The 27548-nt window shown below is 41.9% G+C and overlaps 1 protein-coding gene across 1 annotated transcript in view; it reads right to left on the reverse strand.

Annotated features, from left to right (window-relative positions):
• The window catches only part of CREB5 (cAMP responsive element binding protein 5), a 305685-nt gene that overhangs the window by 219377 nt on the left and 58760 nt on the right, over positions 1-27548 (reverse strand). Inside the window, exons 3-6 of the mRNA XM_063128793.1 lie at positions 26819-26948; positions 23689-23760; positions 20687-20780; positions 7832-7953 (exon numbers count right to left, since the gene is read on the reverse strand). Coding sequence (XP_062984863.1) covers positions 7832-7953; positions 20687-20780; positions 23689-23742 — 270 coding nt within the window. The 5' untranslated portion in view covers positions 23743-23760; positions 26819-26948. The remainder of the gene's footprint in view (positions 1-7831; positions 7954-20686; positions 20781-23688; positions 23761-26818; positions 26949-27548) is intronic.

Raw genomic sequence — 27548 nt, forward strand, 5'->3', positions numbered from 1 at the left:
AAAAGCTATTACAATGAAGATTTGTTCCTTAGGCTGATATCAACCATAAACTAAGTGTGTGTGTGTATGTGTGTGTGTGTGTGTGTGTGTGTGCTTAAAAAAAAAACCCTATGTTGTCCCAGTCTAGAAATTAGTTGCAGGTGCAGGGGCTTTGGCATATATATATATATATATATATATATATATATATATATATAGTATTTTTCTCCTGGAAAGGTCTCCCCAATCACATCAACGGAGAGAGTATGTGAATGAGAGATGAGCACACATGGCTCAGGAAGGCATGGCAGGATTAACAATGACTATAGGGGCAACTTTCTAAGACTTTCCAAGACTCATTTCAATTTTGTTCATTACTTATTTTTTAGGAAAACAACAGCCCATCTAGTGTGGGGGTAGTGCATCTGTGACACTTCAGATTTTGCTGGATTCCAGATCCCATCAGACCTGGCCAATGGTCAGGAATGATGGGAGTTGGAGTCCAATAACCTCTGGGAGGATCGCCAGAGTTGCAGGCGATCACTTACAAAAGTGTGGCTGCAGCTGCTGAAATTTCAGATCTTCTACTAGTAAAGGAAGGAAGTAGGATTTCTGTGTTACCATCACTCCTTGTCATTTTCCTTGGCCATTGTTTACTATGCCTTCAACCTTTACTGCCTTCTTATCTGTACAATCAATGTGCATCCCACTTTCCAGGCTCAGTTTTATTTGTTTTTAGAAATTATACCTCAACATTCTTGCCGGAAGGCAACCAAGACCAGCATCCCTTCGATTCAAGCAGCAGGAGCACTCCAGAGCTGAGCTCTGCAAGGTGGAATGAATATAGGTCTGTAATGCTGAAGGTGTCATTATACAAAGGGGTTGGCGGAGGTCCCACCAGCTTTAAAATGACACAGAAAAGGGGAACCTAGTTTAGAATTATTTAATGGAAATAAATTTGTGATTGTTGGGATTATATTATGTTTCTAACCATGTGAAGCTGCTCTGGAAAGTGATGCTCCGAAGTGTCAGTCGACAAAATGTGTGTGTGGATATTGTCATTATATAGTTTTGTCACTAGGTGGCACTGGACTTAATTGTATCAGGGTGGAGTAAGGAGTTACCTGTTGCTATTCTCTTCTTGTTTAGGAGATACAAAACATTTCTTGTCTAGCTTCCTCACTGGTTTGTCCTTTAAGCTTTCTGTGACAGTATGCACACTGCCCTGTTCTGTTTCAGCATGCTTGTTGTGGGCTGCAGGCATTCATAACAATCAAACTGTATTGATAGGAACTGTTCTCCAAACACCATCACATTAGACAGATTCTGGGCAGCCACACTGGAATGAATGCAGATCCCAGGCCAGGCAGCATTCACATGGATTCCCTGATGACCACTGTTAAAGGGAGAATGAATCTGGAATGGCATGCCTAAGTGTCTGAAGTCTTAAAAATGACCTTCTATTGATGTATTTTGAGAGGTTCCAAATTACAGTGCATAACAAATCATACAGCAAAATGCCACCACAGCACACTTTGTGAAAGATGGCTATTAGCTCCTAATGCCTTGTGCTAAATCAATAGTCAATAATGCCAATGACCCTAACATATACTTCTGGAGCATGTCTTCCCTTTTAAGCAGCTTCAGCACAGAAACTCCAGTGAATGTAATGCATTCATCATCACCCTTCCTCATCTTTATCACAATGGTCAGTGTTATAATCACTTATTAACGGTCATCAGTCTTCAAAATATCTCAGGAAACAGTGGCACCACAGTCCTCTTATTTTACCATTATATATTTTATACATCTCCACTTGCTGTTTCCTTATAAGACTCTGGAATTGTCTGTCTATGATGTCAATGAACATGCTGATCTGCCTTTTTAAATTATCCTATGTTGTTCAGAATTAAATAAACTTATGTAAGAACACAGTAGTGTAAGGCTTATTGCTTGCAATTTACTAGACCAGTTTTGCTAAATTTTGTTTTAACTGAAGCTTGAACAGAGTAGACATGCAGAAAATCCTGAAATTTTGAAAAAGTTCAACTTTCGAACATTAATAGCAATAAATGTCCCGCACATCAAACAGGCAGGACAGCCCCTCTGCCACTGGGATGATGAAGAGCCCTGCTCAGCCAATCAGTGTGGTGCCAAGGCAGGCCCCGGGTGCAGCTGTGCAGTTAGGCTGTTGCCGCCAACAGGGAAGGGGAAGGGGGTGGAGGCAGCCAATAGGGGCATGTGAGGGAGGGGAGGGGCCATGGCACATGCACATTTCGGAGGTGGATTCACTATGCATGAGCCAGATTTGCATTATTCATGAGCGCCTCTGCATTGGAAAAAAAAAAAGCCCCAAAAAGTGGGCAAGAAGCAGTACAATTTTGAACCCAATCTATTTATCAATATTTCTCTCGCAGTCAACTACTCAAAAGAATTCAGCATTATTTGTATAGTGAACTCCACCACAGTCTTATAATAAGGCTGTGGTGAACTTCTGGTTCTTGATTTCTTAACAATGAATCATCATCCAACAAAACCACAAGTTAGAAGTGCCATCTCCCATACATACCTACCGGCTTGACTACGTCTTCTGAAACAAGAACATATGCACTAGTTGGAACAGCAGAAACAAATTGTTATGTGCCTATAAAGAAAGCTGCTGAGTTGACACTTTTTGATAAGAGTACTTCCTGGAGGAGCTTTTCTAAATCTCAGTGATATCCACAAGCCATACAGAGCTCCTGCCAATCCAGATGGCAACTTGGAACTACCAGGATCTCAGTGGGCGATATCTATTGGAACAAGATATCCTCCCCCGCCCCACCCCCACCCCCTTCCTGCTCATCACTAATGTACTATAGTGCTACTAAGCCATTTGGGTCACATCTGGTGGCAAGAACACATGAAACTGGTTATTCTAGGGACATGTCTACACCTCCTGGCAGAGGGGGGAGGATCTCACAATTTGGTGATCGCAAGATCCTCCCCCTGCATTCACACGTGACATGTGACATCCAGGGAGGAAGGAGGACATCCCGCCCACCCACCTTTTTTTTTTTTAAAGAAAAGCGCACCTGTGCTCCAGCTAAATAGTAAGGTTTTTTTTTTTAAAAAAAAAAAGAAGCCCCGACCCCGCTCCCCTCGCCACTCCCGATGGGCACGGAGCACTTGAAGAGCTCTGTGCCTGGTTCCCAGCTCCTCGCATTTACTTGCGAGGAGCCGGAATGAAACCGGGACTGCCGCCCACACCTCCCACGATCTCGGGATGATCCCGAGACCGCGGGAAAAGCTGTCCCGGTTATCCCGGGGAAATGAAGGGATCTTCCCTCCCTGCCCCCGGGATCCCCTGTGCGTCATGTGGACACACACAGATGATCCCTCAGGATAAGGCATGGTCTAGACATGCCCTAGGAGTAGCCCAGGAGGAGGGCTGTTACTGGTGTAGGAACAAGTATTATTTACTGCATTAGTCTACTTCATCCAGCTAAACTAGTTGTGATATGACTTATGTAGTTAGAAACTATGAGGGCTCCTAAAAATAAAAAAAAGTAAATAGCAGCTATGGAGGCATCTGATCCAGACTGAGACTACAACAGGAAAAAACTCTGAAACCCCTCCTCTGTCCCCAAGTAATGGATATGATCCAGATCAGAAGGGCCACGGCTATTTACTTTTTTTAAAAAAAATCACGTCATTGTTAGTTGTGTAAATAATGCCACATCTAGTTTCACCCTGAACTACTCAGCTAAAAGTTGATCTCTTATCTGCTCTCAGAGAGCTCAGCAGGTGGCTGGATATTGCAGTCCAGACCTTTAGGAATAACGACTCAGTAGGTCTACTTAAAAGGGCTACAGTAGAAAGTGATGCTAGGTTGTCCCTCCACCCCACCCCACCCCATCTCCTGCTAGGATGCATTAATTTCTCCTGCATTAATTTCAGAATTGCTGGCACAGGGGACAGGACTAGAACAGGGCATTAATATGACCAGTGCTTCCTTCTCTTATTCTTTTCCCAGTGCAATAGTCACAATAATTCCTAGACCACTGTGCAATTACCTCCTAAGAAGTCTAGCCATAGGAAGTAATGGTGGTAAAGTTCTCTGCACTGATGTGGTGGAAGACACAAATAACAACAACAACAACAACAACAACAACAACAACAACGGTGCTAGAGACTTCAAAAGTTCAAAGACACTCCTAGCACATTCATCCATCATAGTAAACACATATCTACTTCAAATAGAGTACCTTGTCCTGTCCCAGGTTGGATGCCACTTCCTCTTTTTTTCCTGTCACATACAGAACGCAGGTGAGTTTTAATATTCTGATGTTTAATACAGGCAGTCCAGTTGTTTCCTAGGAAAGTAATACTGATCGTCCCGGCTTTGACTTTATTCTCTTAGATCCGCATTCATTGCTCTGGAGCCAATTTGCCAGCAGTTCTTTACCAGCAGCAGGAAAGGTCATATGCTTGCAAATATAACCTATGACAAATGCTTTGGATACTTTATGCTCAGACCAGTGTAAACCTAAAACCTGTTGCTTGAAGCTTAGATGATAACCTGATCTGCCGACACTGTCTACCTTGCTGCTTTGGATTGCAGAGTCTGAGTGACACTCTCTTGTCCGAGGCACAGCCATCAGTTACCTGCTATGGTCACAAAGGGATGGCTCTTTGACTTGGATATCAAGCAGCCTTCATCTCTTCATTTCCTATTTTTCCTATTACCGAATGTAATTTGCTGCATATTTAATTATTTTGGTAGATTCTGTGGTCAGAATGCTAGAATCGCAGGCTAAGGAGCCAGAAACTACTGGGCCAGGCAGTTATACTGATTGTGTAAAGGTCTCATGTGATCTGTAAACTATCAATAAACATAATACTGACATTGTACTGATTCAGCCACACACATAATTCAGGATCACACTTGTTGACTGTAACTGTCTGGGAAAATAGTTTGTTGTATTTGGAAACTGGGAGTGACTTCATGCAAGACAAAAGTTCTTGCACACTATGCAAATTACTACATGTAATTTGACAAATGTGACAAAAACACAGGAAACTATTTCATCAGAAATAATCATCCTGGGAAGCCACTCCCAACCATGGTTTTCCATTGCATGTAGAAGATGCAGCAACATTCATTGTATTATTTACTACTGCATTTTGATTCCTCCTTTTCCTTACTACACATGCAGGATTCAGACTAGCATTATGGTGAATGCGTGGTGGATGGTTGCTGAGACCAGGGCCACAGCTAGACCTAAGGTTTATCCTGGGATCATCCAGGGTTCACCCCTGCCTGAGCACTGGATCCCCTTTGTGTCACCTAGATGAACAGGTTTGACCCCTGGATGATCCAGGGATAAACCTTAGGTCTAGCTATGGCCCAGGTTTCCAATAGAATTGTTCACATAAAGGGGTGGTATCCAATGTTAGTCCTATGTAGAGTAGACCTATTGAAATGAATTAGGCATAAGTGAGACATGACTAACTTCACTCCCATTCACTTCAGTAGGTCTACTCTTCATAGGACTAACTTTGGATCTACCCATAGCCTTCATGTAGAACATTTAATTCAACATATGGAAGTCTGAACATGGTAGATATGACTGGATGAATCAATCTGTTTTAATTTCTGCATTAACTTCTTCTTCTTATTATTATTATTCCATACAAATATTGGGATTTGTATTCTCTCTCAAAATATGCATTTTAAAATATACATGTGTTTTGATACCTTTTTGACCTGAGAACTACATTGGAACATTCAGGTTGTGTGGAAGCCAACCCACACGTTTGTCCAGGAAGGGAGGACAGGCCCATTTGCATTGGAATTTGCTAAGACAAGAATCCGTAGCAGCACAGCCCACCCCCCACCCCCAGTCCCCTTCCTTCTTTCCCCTTCACTCTATTCCTTCAACATAACATGTGGAAAAGGCTACTACTATATCCTACATAAAAATGTTTCCAAATTTTGCTATTGTGTGATGTTGTGCTTTGTGCACTTAATGTAAAAACAACCTGGCCTATTTTTCTCAATTAAATAAATGCTAGAGACTAATTCCAGAGACTGTCTGTCAATGCACAGAACCATCTCACCCCCAGCTGCAACATCTTTTTGGGACTGGGAGCTTAAGAGGCAGGCTCCTACTACCTGGGATCGTGTTCATCGGATCTAGCCAGGAGAGGAAGCCTACAAAGCAAGGGGCCAATCAGCAGCTGCTGTTGTCCTGCCTTGGAGGTTTGCCTAGTCTGCGGAACCTTCCAACTGCCTCCTAGCAGACTCAGGCTCCCAGCACAGAACCATCTCACCCCCAGCTGCAACATCTTTTTGGGACTGGGAGCTTAAGAGGCAGGCTCCTTTGGGGGCGGGTCCGCCACCAGCGGGGTCACCTCCAAAGGGGGCGACACCAAGGCGAGGGCCTGTCCCCTTGTTTGTTTGTTTTGTTCCCCTACTGACTTATAATTTTGTTGTGAATTTTAAACTTTTTTTTTTTAACATTTCTTTTCCTGTTTTAAAACATATGTTTTAAACTTTGTAATACCGCCTTGAGGCCCATTATTGGGCAAAAGGCGGGATACAAATAAATATAATAATAATAATAATAATAATAATAATAATAATAATAATAATAATAATAATGCATTGTAACTTTTGCCTGGGATAATCCACATTTCTTTGACCCAGTGCCAGCTCCAGGTTTTGGAGGGCTCTTGGGCAAAACACTCCTATTGTTCCTCCTCCTTATCCTGTTGTTTCTCCTCCTACAATCTGCTTGCTTTGCAGACAAGAAAGCCAGTAAGCAAGAAGTCAGTGGAATCTACTGCTTGTCCTTCTCACCATCACTTTTGTCTGGGCCAGAATGACAGGCAGATGAACAAGCAGGTTGCAATAGTGAAGAAGAGAAGCAACTCCAGGGAGCTCTTGTCAAACAGGCCATGATCAGCTTTGTAATTATGTTTGGGGGGTTTGGGTTGTTGTTTTTTAACAGCATTCCTGCTCCCTGACACAGGCAAACTGCTTCTAAAGATCATTGGACATTTAAAAACAGGATGATATAACACAGAAAAAACCAAAGGAAAGAAATGCACATATCTCACTGCTCAGCCCTATGCCTATCTACTCAGATGTAAGTGCTCAAAATACTTGCTAAGTTTGGTCAACAACCTTTAGGGCAGCAGCAACAAATACTACTCAAAAATTAGAATGCTAAAATATGACAATATATACAAACCACTTTCAAACAGAGGCATTTTTACTGTGCTTATAAATTGGAGCTCTCTCTTCTTGATTTAAACTGTGATGATACCTGCAACTTATTATTTCAGACATCAAACTAGCAAAAAATGGAAACAAAATCCCAAGAAATTATACAAGCATATATTAAAAGGGCAAAATGCATGAGCTTTCCTTATTTCTACCCTTACGACAGATATATTTTAGCTTGTGCAGGGAATTAGCTTGTTCAAGTCCCATATGTTGGGTGGGTGTGCATATGTATTCTGCCCCCAAGAGATATGCAGTTGCAAAGTGTTTTGTTAGACCTGGTAATCAAATCCTGTCCAGCCTTATAAACGTCGACTAATGCTCTTTCAATACTGTAAACCAAGTTACCTACTCAGTTTTATCAGCGAATGCAAGTTAGAAAACATATCACAATCTATAGTGCCACCTAGTTTCCAACTTCAGTGTGTGTGTGTGTGTGTGTGTGTGTGTGTGTGTGTGTGTGTGTGTGTGTGTGTGTGTGTGTGTGTTCCTTCTCACTCAGGTAATGGAATTCTCTCTGATTTCACACAGGACATAGGAAAGGGGTAGGTGGAGGAACGTTTCCATTCCACAAAGGCATACCCTTTTATTGTTCTCTTCTTCTTGTGCCTTTCTAAACTCATGCTCCAAGGAGCAGTCTATATCGTTGAAGAGGCCCACTTCCTCACAGTTCTTTAGGAATCGGGTTGGTGTCGGAGTTTGGTCTGAGGAGAAATATCAAAAGGAACTGCAGTGGGTATTGTGCAGTTAAGAACAAAGTATTGTGTAACATAATATATTACAGCATATTACAACAAGATGCAATGCCAATGTAATGAAGCCAAGATTACACTGTGTACAGTGTATTATTTATTGGATGGGCTTCCCATAAAGTTTTATTGAAAATAAAAGTTGTTTGCAAGTACCAGATATGCAAGTAACAGATATTCATGCCTGTCCGATCCCAAACCAAAGAGAGCAAGGAGGCCAACCTCGAAAGATTCTGAAGAAAACCGAATTCTTTATTTTCATTCCAATTTCTTAATACTCTTAGGGCGCAATTCTATGCAAGTATTGAGGTTTTTTTTAAAAAAAAAAGTCCTACAACTCGCAGGTTTCCCCAGCCAGCCAGTACCCATATAAATCTACCTCCCAGCTCACCCACACATGCACAGAACTTATGGCAGCTTTGGGGTTCATTTACATTGGGGAAAGAGTTTAGGAGGAAAGCATTACACACTCTGTCCAAGAACACCACATCCCAGATTGTCAAAGCAGTATTGTGGAGCTTCTAATTACCAAAACAAAAACCACGGACAATCCTAATCATGGATCTCTGGATCATGTCTGGTTTGGCCCTTAATTAGAGAGCATCGCCACCAATCCAAACCCATCTATCAGTAACTTCTTATGATACATTTTGTAACTTGGGTTCTAATTACAAACTAAATATCAACCGGTGGTCACTTATGAAATTTGTACAAGTTGTACCTGATCCTTTCTGAGCCACCACTGATATTTTGAAGGGAAACACCATACATTAGACACACGTGTAATCCTTATCATGTTGGGTTGCCGTGTGTGTGTGTGTGTTTTATTTGTCCAGCCTTGTTAATTTGAAACCATTAGGACCCACCCACCCCAGAGGCTGGACAAGAATGGGGAACGCTGGTTTTGCTTTACCTATTTAAACACTTTTATTTCACTTTCATTGTTGGGCTGTATGCACGTGCATTATCTGTGCATGCAGGCAGGACAAAGCAAGGGGAAGGAAAAGGCCATGTGCACAGCATTTGTGCACCAAGGAGGAAGCTGCCTGGCTTGGTCAGGGCGGAAGAGATGCTGTATGCCAAATGGCAGCCATGAAAGGTGTGAAGGAGGCTGGGAAGACAATGAGCAGGATTTAGGCTTTCTGGCTTGCAGGTCTGGTCAGTATGCTCACCTGCAGATTGTTACCCCCACAAAAGGGAATTTCAGCAGGTGTCATTTGTATATATGGAGAACATGGTGAAATGTTAGGCTCATGTTCTGTCTGTCTGTCTCTGTGTGTGTGCGCACACGCTTGTCCATGAGAAAGTGAACTTTGTAGGTGTTGGAGTCCTGTGTATGTACATGTCTTGATGGAAAGAACCAGAGGAAAAGAGTTTATGTATTTCCTACATACTTAATTCTGTGACTATATAATATAGCCTTTGCCAGATGTTTTGGATGAGAGTTGAAGTCCAAAACATCTGGAGGGCACTAAGTTGGGGAAGGCTGACATAATACATGTGTGTGATGTGACCTGTAGTCTGCGGTTTGGCTCACTTTCTTGAGATAGTTGCTCTCTCTATATGTAGGTGGTTTTCAGTTAGCTTATATGAATGCTTTTTAAATGATTTCTCTCTCCTGACCCTCACCTCCAAGTATTCAAGTTGCATTTACTGACATGCCAGGCTAGTCTGCCAGGCTCAGGTCCCACACAGATGTCAGATTATTTTAAAAAAAAAAAAATTACCTCAGCAATGGGCACATATTTTGGTACTACAACCCAGATAGAAGAAGCTCTGTAGATAGATGTATCTTATTTATACTCATTTTAGAATTATACTCTTGACTCAGAAAGGGGAACAGTAATTCATATGAAATAAATTCTCCCCCCCCCCGCAGTATCTAAACAAATAAACTAACGTTTTGTTGAACCAATGAAAACCCACACCTTTAGAAATGACAAATAAATTTATAAAAAGAGAGTTCAAAACCTGCCACTGGTAGGTCATGGGTGTCAATAAACCTTCCGCAATACCGGCCTCCTTTTCTTCTAGCGTGTCTGCTTTCTCTTAATGTTGCCAGCAAAACTTGATCAGTTATCCTAATTTCCTGGGGTCTTTTTGTATATATACTTGTTACTCCTGCAAGTCAGCCAGCCAAATGTCACACCCTCTGGCTGATACTGGTTTAAATATTCAGATGTTACTGCTAGAATTGTCAGAGAACGTTACAAACCATAAAGGGTTGACTGGAACAACAGATTAGGGTGCTATCCGATGCACGTTTAGACAGAAAAAAGTCCTACAATTCCTAACTTTCATCAGTAAGCTGGTTGTGGAATGCTGGGAGTTGTCAGACTTTCTTCTGTCAAAACATAAATAGGATTGCACCCTTATATTATTATTATTATTATTATTATTATTATTATTATTATTATTATTATCTCTTTTCTCACTCGTGGTGGCTTTTCTAGACGGACATGACAAGCTTTGCCAAGTCATGCTATCTTTTACTGATTCAGGAATTTCATGACAATTGAGCATGTTTTAATTATGACTGCTTTCTGGATGTTGGTGTGGATGTATTTTGGTAGGCCCAATTTCCGAAAGTTTTCTGTATAGTTTTTTGATGTGATGCAAGGGATTGATGTGACTAACAGAACACCTTTGTGACATTTTCCTGTTGCCATAGATGATGATGATGATGATGATGATGATGATGATGATGATGATGATTTTGTTGTTATTGATATATTTATCTTCATCCTAACTTTTTAAGTGTATGACCAATTTTGACCCCAACTAGAGTAGGTGAAAGCTTTTACCCCAGAGCCTTTCAAACAACACCTTATGGCTGCAGATTGGTTGAGTGGTCCCAGAAGTTTTTTACAGAAAGTGACAGACTTTCTTAGTTGCTTATAAAGATAGTGGGTTGGATCCAGATTTATGCTGAATCAGCTGTGCTGATGGAAGTTGTCTTCCCTGTACTTCCTTCCCACGACAGCCCCTCCAGTTCCCCTGAAAATGCAACACAGAGGGTCAGAGAGCCTTGCTGAAAAGGGTGAGCTGTGGTGTGGAGGGAGGGCTTCCCCCAAAATCAGGCAGAGACACCTTCCATGAGTGGAAACCTCCTTCTTGCAGAAGGTCCTTATCTCACAAAAGGCAGATCCTGAATCCAACACAGGATAAGTAAAATGAAGGAGAAAAAACATAACCACAGAATGCAACAGTGTTCAAGACGGACTTTGACTTGCAGGCATTTTATTTCAACAAAAAGAAACTATAAACTGAATGGGCTGCCTTCAACAGTAGCCTTGGAAAGCACACTGTGGAGGAAATGTACTGTATTATTTCATTTAAATACCAGAATTGTTAAACCAGAAGATGGATTTTAAAATGTTATTTGTCAGACCACTTTTTTTAAAAAAAGATGATACTGGTTAGCAGCAGCAGCAACAACAAAAAACAGCACCAGAGAATAGCTATAGGAAACATTTTTTATTTTATTTTTTTAAAAAAATCAAAGCCTTCCAAACTAAACCATAACAAATGTGATTAATCTACGGTGTAGATATGTGACAAGCAGAGATCCAAAGGGTGTAATTTGATGCCTGATATTTAACAAAACTGTTTAGTCTGCTGTACATTTAATAACAGGAATTTGGCTTGTTCAGCTGGAGAGCTTCACTGAAGTTATATATTAGCCATGTTTTACTTCCATGCAATGATAACAAAATCAGAGGAATGGGAGGAATAGGAGTGTTGAAACAAAGGCTGCCTATCGCACCACAGAGAGGTTCAAATCTCTCTCACTTTCTTTTCCTTTTTTATTTTGACAAAGTTTTTATTTCCACTGACATGTCACATCATTACTCAAGCGTATTAGACAATCCATGTCCTGGGCAGCTGGCTTTTTTGCCTTAGTGCCCCAGAAAAAATGAAGGAAGAAAGGCCACAAATGTAAGTGTTGCTGGGAGCACAGAGGAACGAATTCACATATGGCAGGTTTGCCTTTTACTGCACAGTTAACCCAAAACATAATCAAACCCATATCCAACTTGAATGAACTTGATTGTTACCTATTATTTACAATCATGATCTTGGGAGAATAAGGCCTTGTTTGCATGAGGGTTGCACCGAGGACAGTGCCAATTCGAGGCACATAGAATGTGCATCTGCACTAAACATTTCTAGGATGTGTGGTTTATACAGGTGTGGGTGGATAAAACTGTTCCAGCAGCAAGAGAAACAAGTTTCTACTTGGCAATGTAAGCAATTGCAAAACTGCAGCATCCAAAATTTCATCCACTGTACACCACACACACACTGATCATGGTGCATGATGGCTGCCACCTTCCTGCCATCTTGCTTCCTTACTGGATAACTCACAGGGAACATCACCTAAGGAGTACCAGAAAGCAAAAGCACTGACAGCTAAAATGGTTGTGATGGGGATACCACCAAATACACAAGAGTTGAAAGCAATAACATTGGCTATGAGCACTCATTACATGAATTGTAGGTAGTCTCTAGTGAATTTCCATGTCATTTGCTGCTACTGGAAGGGGCAGTGAAATGTACAGCATGATGTCCCTACTCCACGTCATCAGTGTTGCTAGACTAGATTGGTAACTGGCGGTCCAGTGGCCAAATCCAGAATCCAAAGGTTTATCCAGAATCCAAAGGGCCAGGATCTCTTCTCCATCCTCCCAGAGTGCAGGACACGGAATAACGGACTCAAGTTAAAGAAAGCCAGATTCCAGCTGGACATCAGGAAAAACTTCCTGACTGTTAGAGCAGTACGACAATGGAATCAGTTACCTAGGGAGGTTGTGGGCTCTCCCACACTAGAGGCATTCAAGAGGCAGCTGGACAAGCATCTGTCAGGGATGCTTTAGGGTGGATTCCTGCATTGAGCAGGGGGTTGGACTCGATGGCCTTGTAGGCCCCTTCCAACTCTGCTATTCTATGATTCTATGATCTTCTGCCCCCTAGCATAACCTGGGTTTCTTAAGAGCACCCCCAAAGGTTTCACTCTGCCGCCTTTTTCCCTAGCTGAAACACAAACAGTATGCAGTAAAGCTTTGACATAGTGGAATTTTCTACACAAGGCATTAATCTTGTGCTCGTCATTCCCTACCCACAGTTATTTATGGGTTCTTTAGACAATGCCGTGACCCTCCGGTTTCATTTCTGTTTCTAAGAAGCACTTTCAGTGAGTTTTTTTAGAGCAGGAAAATCTGTGGCATTTACTTGTGACAGAGAAAGAAAGTACGATTTCCCCTGGTGTACTTGTGTTATTGCACTATTACCACAGAGCCACATATCGGTTATGTCGTGGGAAAGCAGGAAAGGAAATGTTGCTCATCTAATGCTCAGCAAGCAGATTAACAGCCAATTAACAGCCTTGTGCAGAAAAGCTCAGTGTTTCCTTTCATGATGCACCTCAGCTGCTCACTTCTGCACAAGTTAAGACACAGGGAAATGGAAATCAGGGGTTGGTGTATCTAAACTCACATTTGGGAAAACAGCAGGGGACAAAGGATTAAAGCCCTCCTACCCACCGGGGGGGGGGGACTCTGATTGTAGGGGATGGGAGATGTTCCTCCCCCACACCGTAATTGCAGTATGGGGCATGTATGGGGGGGACATGGGGAAAGAGTGAGAGTGAGAGAGAATGAATGGAAAATGATGAATGTGGCATGCTTGTGTGTGGGTGGATGGATCAATGAATTGGGGATGGTATGTGTGTCAGAGAAGAGGGCTGGCCCAGCCCACCACTGGCATATGGACCCAAAACATGAACCTCTACAGAATACTGCCCTTGTTGGGAAAAGGACTAAAGGAAGGCCTCTTCAAAAGCCTCTGTTGCTATTCACAGTGGAAGAAGAGGGATTATAGATTCCTTTGCCTATGTCTTGGCTCATGTGGAAGTTTCAGATCATGGCAAGGAAGGCCCGACCTTAGAAAGTAGGACTCTGGGTCTGGAGATGAGAGGGGGGAAGCTGTCTTTCAGTCTAAGTGGGGGAGAATGTAGGCTCCAGGTTTTGGGGGACCCTTGGGCAAGGTGTCCTCAGTGAGCCTCTCCACCCTCCAAGGCATTACTGCCCAGTTGCTTTCCACCAAGAGGGGGTGCTGTGTCAGGATCAGGCCCAGTCTCCCTAACGTGGATCTTGAATCAGACTCAGAGCCTGAAGAAGCAGACCAGCCAAGACAGGAAGTTGGGAAGGAAATTCTCCAAAACTCTCCAAGGCGTCAAGGAGGAATCTTCCTATTGAGCAGGAGGCCCAAGCTCACATATCATCTGCCCCCTTGTCCACCTCCCTGGGATCTCAGTCTTTGACAGGGATAAAGGGGGCATCAGAATTGACAGATTCCAGGGTCAAGTGGGCGGAGTTGAGAGGAAGTGCAAGGCAGTCTGCTAGGCTAGTCACTTGCCAGAGGTTACAATCTGAAGACCCTTCCAGAAGGAGGGGTCTGGTAAAAGCCTGTTGGACATAGCAGGAAACTGTCCATTTCATTGAGAGGCAACTGCCTTGTTTTGTTAAGCTAATTAAGCTTAGAGGATAGCAGCTAGCATTCACACTCTTTTCAGGAGTGAAAAGATGCCTATTTACTATCAATCAATCCTTTATTTACAGTCAATAGACCAGAAAAAGAAAGGTACAGTTATTCCAAGCAAAAGGTCAATAAGATAACCTAAGCATATAAAACATATCATTAATAATACATTTTAATACATAAAAGTCAAGGGTAAAAGGGAGTAAGATCAGAGCAAGAATGGGACATGTGTTAACATTAGGTCTTGAACAGAATATAGGAGGAAAATTCAAGCAATCATATGTGGTCTGATGAGAATGGCCAGATTCAGAAACTTGGCAACCTGTATAGTGATTGATTGATTTTGGCCCTGGAGGAGGCTCACCATCAGGGTCTCTGGGGAGCAGCCAGGCAAAGCCTGTATAATAGGGCGTATCAGCTCTTTTCTAATATCATCATAGAAGCTACAAGAAAACAGGAGTTGGGTAATGGTTTCTACTTCAGTTTTGTTACAAGGGCAGCATCTTTTTATATCTGCCTTCCATCAACCTGGAAGGAAGAGCATTCAATCTGGCCAAGGTAAATGCCCTCCTATACTTAGGAATAGTCCACCAGCATAAATATGGAGGACCATCTTTATTAGTGTGTCTAATTAGGCCTAATGAGTATGGGGAGCATGGGCCACAGGCAGCTCCCTGTAGTTCCTGCCGGTCAATATCCGCTAATCGCTGTTTAACAATCGATTTAGCCTTTGCTAGGTCCATTACTAGCAGATGAGGAGGCGAGAGCCCGATAGTGCAGATTTTTTCTTCAATCATTTTTGCCCAGTGGATTTACTGGTGTCCAGCGGGATCAGTGAGAGTAGAGAGTTGGAAGTAGTGGCTAAGCGGCAACGAAGCCAAAAGTATATAGTGTAGGTCCACGCTAGACAATTAAGCGAATTAAGTCCTGCTTCCAAATTTAAAACAGCACCAGAAACACATCTTGGGGCCCGAAATATTAACCTTAGAAAGAGGTGTTGGATACTTTCAAAAGATCCTTTGTAATAAGGTAGCCAGATTGGTGACCCAAACAGAGTCTGGGACACCGTTTTGGCTCGAAAAACCCGGATGGTTGCTGGTAGAAATTTTCCGCCCTTTGTGTAGTGAAACCGAGCAAGCGCACCAGCTGCCTGCTCGGCCTTGGTCTTTACATGCTTAACATGGGTACCCCAGCTTAGGGTTTCCTGGAACCAAATCCCCAGGTATTTATAGGAATCAACCTGGGAGATTCTCTTCCCCCCCTATAGTCCAGGTGAATTTAATCTTCCTCTTACTGAAGACCATCACTTTGGATTTAAAGTTATTGATTGTTAAAGAGTTCTTCTCACAAAAGTCTACAAAGCCGTCCATTAGGCGTTTAAGACCCAAACGTGTTTGTGATATCAGGACGGCATCATCAGCATATAGGAGGAGTGAGACTGGGGTTGAGCCGATCTTAGGTGGATGAGATTGGATTTTTGCTAGCGAGTTGGGAAGATCTACTAAATACAGATTAAATAAAGTAGGTGCCAGGATGCAACCTTGTCTGATGCCTTGTTTGGCAGCAATATCATTAGTAAGATGACCATACTTCTTGTATCGCACTTGGATTAAAGTATTATGGTATAATGATTGGATCAAGAATAAAAGTCTACTTTCAATAGAGAGATGTTTTAGTTTCCTCCAGAGGTGGGGCCGAGAGATTGAATCGAATGCAGATTTTAAGTCCATGAAGGCAGCAAAAAGTTTGCCGCCCTTTGGGGCAGTATATTTATATGTCATATGGGCCAGGACTTGACAGTGGTTGAGAGATGAGCATCCAAATTTAAACCCAATCTGTCCTCTTCCCAAGATATTCTTTTCACTAATCCAGGCTTTTAATTTATCATTTAGGAAACTCGCATAAATTTTCCCCACAATGGATAGTAGGCTGATGGGACGATAGTTATGTGGATCGTCTTTAGGGCCCTTTTTGTGTATTGGAACAACAAATGCTTTCAGCCAAGTCACTGGAACTACTCCGGTTTTATTTATTAGGGAGAAGAGAGATGATAAAAGAGCTGAGCACCATCCAATGTTACCTATTTACTAAATAAAACTTGGTGGATTGCACGGCAGACCTCTTTATCGTCTCATGTCTTGCAGGAGAGTTTGGAATCATGACATGCTGCTCCATCTGTTCACTCTTGGTATCACTTGGATGCTTGGAGAGGACAGGTGAACTACTAAATGGGGAAGCCATGTAGTATTTACAAAGACTGCAACCAAGGATGACAGGGCTCTATGACAGCCTTCCTTAAAATTGCCCTCCAGATAAGTTGGACTACAACTCACATCATCCACACCCAGCACTGGTCATGATTGACAGTGATGGGAGTTGTAATACAACATATCTGGAGGGGGGCAGGATGGGGACAGCTGCTCTACAGTATAGAAAGATTGCCAGACTCTTGTGGAAAAGTCTACTTACCATGACCATATAAAAATATGTTTTTCTCTCTCTTTTTCTCTATAAATCTTTGAAACTGATTTTCGGTGATTTCTTGAAACTCTGATTTCTTGCTTTTCACTTCTGAAAGTAGCTGATCTTAACTCAACATGTATAATTGGTAGGAGAGCACGGTAAGAACATAGCTGAGGTATGGGAAAAGAGAAGGGTGGGTGGGGGAATACTGCACCTGGGTTTGCTAAGGGGCAACTGCGGCTACGATTCTTTGCAGATGCAGATGACATGAAATAACTTTGCCAAAAATAAGAAAGAAGAAAACGAGATGAATGTCTAAAGGGAAACCATGTCTAAAGGGGAAAGCCTCTCCCTCTCATATATCATTTCTCTATTTCATTATGAAATCTTAGAATAAACCATCTAACTTTCAGGAATTTAGATTTCCTGAGGGGCTAGTAGGTGATAAAGCTGCTTTCTTCCTGAGTATCTCTCTGTTAGAAGAAAAACTAATTGTTCAAATGAGAAGGGGTGGGGGGAAGCATCCTAAATTACAGGCTGACTAGCCTGCTGTTAAACTAGATCTTGCTGGGGCCAAACTAACTTTGTTCCCTAAATACACTGCCATGGGGAGTGTTTCTTAAATATAATGCCCAGTGGCAATCTAATTAGAGCATAATCGTATGCATGTTTAGAGATTATGGCTGGAGATTATGGCTGAGGAATGCTGGGAGTTCTATGACTTTTTCTCTCTCTAAACATGCATAGGATTGCACCCTTAGTGTTCCCCAAATACACCGTCTAGGGCAGTGAGTATGCATGGTTTGTTTGTTGCTGTTTATTCATTCAGTCGTTTCCGACTCTTCGTGACTTCATGGACCAGCCCACGCCAGAGCTTTCTGTTGGCCGTTGCCACCCTTAGCTCCCCCAAGGTTAAGTCTGTCACCTCCAGAATATCATCCATCCATCTTGCCCTTGGTCGGCCCCTCTTCCTTTTGCCTTCCACTTTCCCTAGCATCAGCCTCTTCTCCAGGGTATCCTGTCTTCTCATTATGTGGCCAAAGTACTTCAGTTTTGCCTTTAATACCATTCCCTCAAGTGAGCAGTCTGGCTTTATTTCCTGGAGTATGGACTGGTTTGATCTTCTTGCAGTCCAAGGCACTCTCAGAATTTTCCTCCCACACCACAGTTCAAAAGCATCTATCTTCCTTCGCTCAGCTTTCCTTATGGTCCAGCTCTCGCAGCCATAGGTTACTACAGGGAATACCATTGCTTTAGCTATGCGGACCTTTGTTGTCAGTGTGGTGTCTCTGCTCTTAACTATTTTATCAAGATTTGTCATTGCTCTCCTCCCAAGAAGTAAACGTCTTCTGATTTCCTGGCTGCAGTCAGTGTCTGCAGTAATCTTTGCACAATACAAAGTCTGTCAGTATTCTTGCCATGAAAACTAAATGGCATGGTTTGTACCAAGAGGCTAATTCCCTGTTTAGAGCAACACATATGTACGGTGTGTAAACCATATTTGGAAGTAACTCCCAATAAATTCAATGGGACGTACTCACTGTAAGTGGATTGCAGCCTAAATTTTAATTCTGTTGATTGGGAACTAAGTAGAGTTTTGTTTTGTTTTTTGTTTTTTGTCTTCTGCCTGCAGCTACCATTGCTACATATTTCAAATTTGACACATATGGCAGTAAAGGGCTCAGCTGCAGCAAGAGAAGGTGGACAGAATTTCATAATCTTCCTTTGAGCTAATTGTGCTGTTCACATCCAAGACCAAAACAGTCCTAGTTTGGGTCAGATCCAATACTGCAGGCTAAGCTTACTGATCACTCAGTAGCCCATCTTGATTCATGACTAAGCACAAAGATTAGAGATGAACTTGGAGTCAAATACTGGGGGAAATATCCTGCAGCAAATTGACCTAATTCAAATTTGTGTTTTTCAGAAATTCCATCCAAAAATTCCAATTAGCTTTTATTTAAATATTTTAGATGAATTTAGCAGAATGAAACTTGGCGTCATTACCTTTAGATTGACAGGGTTTTGGGGTGTGTGTGTGTTTTAACTATTCACCAAAGTCCAATGTCAAAGGCAACCTTTGGAAATATTGGAAATTCAAAATTAAAATGTGTATTCTGGAAAATGGTCAACATTTAAAATTGTGCAACATTTTGTAAAAAAATTAATATTGAGAAAAACGTTGATTTTGCTTGTTTAGAAACTGTTACAACAGGGAAAGAAGCTGCAGGTTCCAATAGGAGGTGGCAATAGCTCTCTGTATTCATCTTCATCCAGAGGGCTGCTCTCATTCAACATATTCTTATAAATCCAAGTTTGTTTTCTGTTATCTTGCTTAAACAATTGGAAAGTCCCTCATTAAGCACTGTCTAAAACAGGTGCCCTATGGGATAAATGCATTAAGCTATTATACCTCTCACAATTACATTTCCGCCTCATGATGCATGTTCACCTGTGGCATTTTGGCAATCCACTTACCGCACTCCCTTCACACCAATTTTCTAAAAGCAATGAGCAAACTGAATCATCTCCCAAAAGCCAATCTCAGAACACATACTTTGCTCCTACTCTCCCTCTACTTTTGAACAAATGCAGAACCCCCAAAAAAGAACCTACTTCAGACCAAACGCGAACATAAAGAAGCAGAAAGCAGTACAAGAAGATGAATATATTGGAGGTATTGGCATTATAAAAACAGGCTGGAAGGGCAGTAACTTTATGAGAGTCTGTGAAAACTGTCTTCCCTCTTCAGCCTTCTTCCAAAACTCTGCTAAATTATTCTGTGAGTGTTAATGATTTTCAAAAGGCTCAGAGATTACATGCTGTCTACAGTACAAATAAACAGTTATACAGAGTATTTCAAGGACTTACTTCTGGTTCCAAGCTTTTCCCTCCGCTGGTTAGTTTTTCTTTTCTTTTTTACAAGTGTCTATATGACTACAAAAATGCTCTGAGATATGCTGTTGTGAGACCAGAGTCTATCCCAACAAATTTTTAAGATGCCAACTCATCACTTCTGGGAATTTCTGATCTATTGGACAAGCTCCACAAGATGATGATTTTAATATTCTAGGTGGTTCGACCACAAACCTCTGCCTCAGGATTTGTCCCAACGACTAAAGGATGGTATCTATCTATTTCTATCAAAATTATTTGTAGTCCACCTGCAAGTGTGGCACCCTCTCAAAGCAGCATTCAAGTTAAAAATCACACAAAGTAGATATAGTATCAAAAAAATCCATAAAAATATGTCTCCTAAAATCCATAAAACAGAGTTGGGGAATTAAAATCATTAAAAACTAAACTTATGAATAATAACCAATGGTCCAAACTGAAGGGAAGGCCAGTGAAAATGGGTAAGTTTTCAGAAGGGGGCAATAGAACTTAATTCCAGAGGTGGAGGCCACCACTAAGAAGTCCCTCTCCCTTGTACTCACCAGCCCAGTCATCCCTGGGGGCAGGCAAGTGAGAAGTGCTTCTGTTGAAATTCAGTGTTTGGATAGGCTAGTATGGGAGAAGGCAGTTGTATAAGTAGCTTGGGCCCAAATCATTTTAGGTGTTAAAGGCTAAAACCAGGGCCAGATCTACACCAAGCAGGGTATGACCAAATGAGTACAGCTACATTTATCTTCTATCATCATCAAAAACTGGCAGCTTATTGCCTTTCTGACTCCTATCTTCTTACCTGATAACATGTTATCGGTTTTTAATGAAGGAAACTTCAAAGTCATTTCATGTTTGTGCCTGTGAATCATCAGATGATCCTCAGTCGGAAAACGCTGTCAGGCAAATACAAAAGGAAACTAGGATTCAGTTTCTGACATTTATTTTTCTGGCAATGAGCAAGATATTATTATTATTAATATTATTATTATGGCACAGAAACAATGTGGGGAAGGTGGAAACCGATGGCATATAAAGGAATCTTCATTCATTATTTAAGCCTGACAAATGATTGTGATAACCGTGAGTGCCCAGTAACGAGCGTGCAATAAAACGCTCGTCTGATGGAGCTCAAAGGCACATGAAAAAGCATTTCTCCAGTTGTTGTTTTGTTCTGGGTAGTTTTTGCTTTTTCGTTTCTCCCCATCTTTCTCTATAAATTTCTAGATATATAAACATGTGTACTGATTACACAATCATCTATACATATCACAATTATTTTGTAGGCGGTCCCTGAATGGTTGAGGTATCATTTAATATTATTAATGCATGTAAAATTGTAGCATACAATTTTCTAACTATACAAGTCATACATCTTTTATAATTGTATTTTGGAAATTTTCTTAAGAAAAATTAATATAATATTCTCAATAATGATTTTGTGGACCAAATGAAGTTATTTCTTTATTTTATTCCATCCTAATTAATCTGCATAATAGTCCTTCATTCAAGTGACTAACACAGATTTGTGAATTTAATGTAACATAGATTATAATGATCTTCATACACCATGGTGCTTATATTTATAATCTGTAACAGTTAGGGGTGTGCACGGACCCCCCGCTCCGCCCCGCGGGCCGATCTGAAAATTTTGGATCGGTCCGCTCCGCACCGCTCCGCCCATACTCCGCTACTCTTCGCCGCGGAGCTCTGGCTCCGAATCGGAGCTCCGCAGTGGAGGGGAGTGGTGCCAGGTAAGGCCGGGAGAGGAGGGCGGGGGGGTTACCGGGCCCTGCCGCCGTCGCCGCCCATGCGTCGAAGGCGGCAGAGCCCGGTAAGGGACCAAGGGGGAGGGGGGCCTTACCTGCCTCCGTCCGCGGTCCGTCGGCTTCTTCAATTGAGCCCACGGTTCAACCAGGAAGTCTGGGCCGCGGCTTAGGGAGGTAAGGGAGAGGAGGGGGGGTTACCGGGCCCTGCTGCTGTCGCCGCATGGGTGACAGCGACAGCAGCAGGGCCTGGTAAACCCGCCTTCACCTCGATCCTCTTTGTCACTCTCCACCGGCCCCCCAATCCTCTTCGCCTCCGCCTTAAGGGGAGGCGAAGCACCCCACTCCGCTTCTAATTCACCGGTCCAATTAGAAGTGGAGCACATCCCTAGTAACAGTAGATTACAAAGCAATCCTAAATGGGGTGGAAGGAGAGATCCACAATGGAGCTACTATGTAGGGTGACCATATGAAAAGAGGACAGGGCTCCTGTATCTTTAACAGTTGCATAGAAAAGGGAATTTCAGCAGGTGTCATTTGTATGCATGCAGCACCTGGTGAAATACCCTCTTCATCACATCAGTTAAAGATACAGGAGCCCTGTCCTCTTTTTCATATGGTCACCCTATCACTGTGGGACAGCTATGGCGGGAGGTGTGGGCAGTTTCCTGCCAGGCTTTTTTCTCAGTGGCTCCCCTTTTCTAAAATTTACCCTCTCACTGAAATCAATGGGAGGGAAATTATGTATGCTAGCCTGAGACTGCCACACATACGTGGCCCAAAGATGGAGCCTCATAGGGATTGGAGGGGCTTATGATCATCTCCACTTGCCCCATCCCCATCAGGCCCTATTTCCATGTCATGTGATATACTGCATGGTCTAGGTCAACCTTCCCAACTCTCCAAATGTTTTGGACTACAACTCCCAGCATTCCTGACCATTGGACGTGGTTGGTAGTTCTGGAGGGCGCCAGGTTGGAGAAGGCTGGCCTAGGTGATGGAATCCATCCTGAAAGAACAACCATTTCACACATGCATTTTTCTCTCTTGATTACTCAACCATTTTGTTTGTTTATAACCAAATCCACTGAAAAGGACAACATTTGAGGTTGACAGTGAAGTATTCTGAAAGCTCACCCACATATGCACTACAGGCATCAAGGAGTGATCATACATGTGTGAACCAACTATCGGATGGGAACTAGAGCCTACAAACACTGAAACATAAAAATCTGTCTTATACAAGGTCAGACTAAGGGTAGTATCCAATGGTGTCATTCTTCAAACTCAAATAGCACTTCCGGAACTCTGCAGAATCTTTCCACTTGAGTAAGCGGTTGCCCATTATGTTGGGCAAGGAGTTGCACAACAGGTTGCACAAGCATAATGCACAAACTCTTTGTGCAATCACACTTGCGCAAATGTTACTTTAATTGGATTCTTCTCTTGTGCGTAGTTCAGAACCTAGTTTCTGCTAGCACAATGTCATTTAGACTAACGGAATTACACACTTGTATACTGCCTTATTTGTCCATTGAGCGTGGGAGTTTCTTTGAATTGCAGTGGGACTCCAGGATCTCAGGCAGAGGTCTTTTCCCAGCACTCGCTACCTGGTCCTGTTCTTAAAGTGGGGGAGCCAGCAGACTGAACCTGGTACTTTCGGGATGCAAAGCAGATGCCCTACTACAGAGCTCCAAAAGCCTTAAAATTTATTTCAGCCCTAAATGTAAGGGTGCTCCTCCATTTGTGTATGTTTCCAAAAAAATCAGTGTAATAAAACATTTTATAAAGAAACATATCCTATGGTTTAGCTTAATTTTGAACATAAGGAATTGAGTGGAAAGTTGACACTAAGCTGAACAGCTATATATTCGGGTTAAATGTTATGAAATAATGACTTTTCTGGCATGGGTATGCAGTAGATAGCTTTTAGAAAAGCGATAATAAGAATATAAATTATTATTAGATTCCTGTTAATACACCGGGAGATATTATGCTACAGCTCGGCTTGGTTTATATTCCTGCTGATTCAACTCACCTGTGAGCAGCCTGGGGCACTGCAGACAAAAGGCCTCTCCTGTTCCAAATTCATCTTTGATTCCTCATAAATCTAAATGTTAAAAGGAAAAGGGATAAAGGGAATCTATAAATATAGTCATCCATAACTTCAGGAAACATGGAAAGTGTAGGCTAGCCTTTTTCAACCTGGTGCCCAAGCTGGCCCTCCCTAACACACACACACACACACACACACACACACACACATTCCCCCGCCCAATAACTCCTAAAACAGCTAAACTCAAACTTCCTGATGTCTGTTCATAATGCCCCTTCCAGAGCATATTGATGCACTTAGAAAGAAGGCAGAATTAATCTGTCAGAAGATATCCTGTTTGGAGAAAAAATTACCCTCAGTGTTGTTATTAGATTATACCACCTATGCTGTTCTAAAATGCCATGAATTGAATTATCCTTTTATCTTTGACTCTTCTAGTGATTAACATTTCAGATGTACTGTTTAAGATTTTTTTCCTGAAGCACTGAAGGGCCTAGCTTGAATAAGCTAGCTTGAGCCTAGCTTGGTTTGTTTTTTAAAAAAGTATTTCTTAAAAGTATCATATTTACATAGAGACCCATCAACATATGTTCTTTGGGGGCTAACAAAAATGAAGGCAAAGTTTTACGTAAAGTATCAGACAATAAGACTAAACATAGGTTGCATACAGAGAATCTTTCTCCAACAGAATGAACCCATACAGTCCAAATAATGAGGGGAAGAGAAGAAACATAATTATATTCCCACTGAAAGTTCACGTGGGCTTTTCTGTATAATCAAACAAAGCAAACCTCAGCCACCTGTCTTACTTATTCTTAATCTATCACCAATAGCTTGATATCTTGCCTCACAAATGGATGAGGGGGAGGGAATACACTTGCTCCAAGCAGACAAAAAAGCTGCTATCCACGCACACCTGGCTGTTGTTTTTTAATGTGGAGGAAGATGCATTGCACCTTCAGTATAGGAGAGGAGAGAAGTGGCCAAAGACATTTTTAAATTAAAATGGCAAGACCAACTAAAAATAAGAAAGTGGGTGGCTACAAGAGAGAGGGCCTTTTCAGACAGACAGACAGACAGAAAAGGCCCACTGTGGAATACATTCCTTAGAGAGGCTTGCCTGGTGACTACACTATGGATGTTTTGGTGCCAGATGAAAACCTTTTTTTTAAAAAAAAAAAAAAATTCCAAGGCATTTTAGGAACTGGCTTCAATCCAATTGCTCTGTTTAATCCTTGCTGGTTTTCATAGAATCATAGAATAGTAGAGTTGGAGTGGGCCTACAAGGCCATCGAGTCCAACCCCCTGCTCAATGCAGGAATCCACCCTAAAGCATCCCTGACAGATGGCTGTCCAGCTGCCTCTTGAAGGCCTCTAGTGTGGGAATGCCCACGACCTCCCCTGGTAATTAGTTCCATTGTTGTTCTGCTCTAGCAGTCAAGAGGTTTTTCTGCATCTCTAACTAGAATCTGGCTTCTTGTAACTTGAGACCATTATTCCGTGTCCTGCACTCTGGGATGGCTGAGAAGAGATCCTGGCCCTCTTCTATGTGACAACCTTTCAAGTATTTGAAGAGTGCTATCATGTCTCCCCTCAGTCTTCTCAAGGCTAAACATACCCAGTTCTTTCAGTCTTCCCTCATAGGGCTTTGTTTCCAGACCCCTGATCATCCTTGTTGCCCTCCCCTGAACCCCTCCATCTTGTCTGCATCCTTCTTGAAGTGTGGTGCCTAGAACCGGATGCAATACTCAAGATGAGGCCTAACCAGTGCTGAATAGAGGGGAACCAGTACCTCATGTTAAAAATCTCATTTGAGCACATTTGGGCTGCAAATTTGCATAATTTGAGCAAATTTTGGCTGTAAATTGTGCAAATTTGTATAATTTGCAGGTGAAATGTGTGTAAATTAAGAAAATTATGACTGCAACTTCCACAAATGGTGCCCATGGGAGCTACATTGGTGATCCTGAAGAAATGCCAATTTTAGGTAAAAAAACCATTAGGTTCCCAGATTTCAGGATAAAGCTGTGGTTCAGCTCACAAATGAAAACTGAGCCGGGGTCTCTGGAGAAATATAACGTGTCCAAAATGGGCTTGATTTCTCCCTAAAGGCCATCCATAACACTGTCACAAAACAGCTGCATTGGAGGGTGGGGCTTGCCTTTTCATATAATGGCTGCCGTGGTAAGTATGGCTGGTCACAAAACATTCATTTCTTAGAAGGCAAACTGGTGAGACTAAAAAAAACCCCAAGAGTAACTTGCCCAAGAACCTATGTCCAAGGCAGAGGTTGGATATGAAGTTCAAAACACACTTTTTTGAACCCAAATAAAAATGATGCTGGAGGGCACCCCTTCACTTTTCAGTATGCCAACATCCCCTTCCTCCCCTTTTTTTTAAAAATTTAATTAATTTCTTTTTATGAAACAACATAAAAATCAGGAGAGTCAAGAAACCTGGTAGGTACCAAGAGTGTCCATGGGCGCAACGTTAAAAATTCCAGGTCTAAACAGAGTGCTGAAAGGATACTTGAACATGGTCTGCTCCAAGAATGTCATCTCAACAAGATGAATTGAGTTCTTGCTGTTTTGGGTCATCTCCAGGTGAGCAGAAGGCAAAATTGTTGCCCCCATGTTGCCTGCTGCCTCAAGCTAGTCAGCGTTCTTTCCCTTTGAAATAGGCTAGCCTCTTGGAGGAATACTGTGGTTATATGTTTACTTTTCATTAAACAACTTTATTTATTTATTATTATATTTATATCCCGCCTTTTTTCCTCCAAGGAACCCAAGGCGGCATACATAATCCTCCTCCACTCCATTCAACCTCACCACAACAAGCCTGTGAGGTAGGTTGGGCTGAGAGTCTGTGACTGGCCCAAAGTCACCCAGTGAGCTTCCATGGCTAAGTGGGGACTAGAACTTGGATCTCCTGACTTCCAGTCCAACACTCTAGCCACTACACCACACTTTAACATGGATACTCATCTAGACACCATGGCAATATCTCACCAAAAATTCAAATGTAAGAAAATGACTTTTTTTCATACCATGTTAAATAAATAAAATGAAAACAAAAACAAAGCTGTATTAGTGAAAGGCTGTGAGAGACTTACATTTACATTTATTACGAGAGGACACCGCACTCTCCTGCTTACATGCTTCACCTCTGGACCAATTGGCAAGTGTCAAGTGAAGAGTCTGTTGCTATTTCAACACAGGCCTTTATCACTCTGCTGATATGACCTAAGTAAAAGGGAAATGGTGGTGAGGAAATTTAACTTCTTCCAACAAACAAAGAACTTGGATCAAAAGATGAATTACTGAGCAAACACACCAGAGTAATATTCATTTCAGAGAACATATAAGAGCCAGCTCAAATATTACATAGAACTAGAGAGAAAAACTGGAATATGAATGAGTCAAAGTTCTGCTCTTCCCACTTCCATGGTAAAATAGAACCTGTTTAAGCTATGTAATACTTTTTTCAACAGAATCTGACAAGTGAATATGTGAAGCTGTCTTATAATGAATAAGACCACTAGGTTCTCTGTGAAAACCCAGGATGGTTCAATCTTCCTACAGGTTAAACTGAAATATTGAAAATAGCAATAAACTTAGAATTTAGCCTGTAAACATTTTAAAAATCTTTTCTGTATAATGTTGGGCTATAGACTGCTACGTTTCTCTGCAGAACATATATTTCTCATGAAAGCCTCTGTTCTGCAAGGTAATGAAAAGCTTTCTCAAATATTGCAATTACGTCTCCGATGGAAGCAATGCCAAACATTTGTGTTAACACTTTTTCCTGCTCTTGAGGTAGGGTGACAGTTTTTTTTCTTGTAT

The sequence above is a fragment of the Elgaria multicarinata genome, chromosome 1 (assembly GCF_023053635.1).
Source record: "Elgaria multicarinata webbii isolate HBS135686 ecotype San Diego chromosome 1, rElgMul1.1.pri, whole genome shotgun sequence".
Taxonomy (NCBI): domain Eukaryota; kingdom Metazoa; phylum Chordata; class Lepidosauria; order Squamata; family Anguidae; genus Elgaria; species Elgaria multicarinata.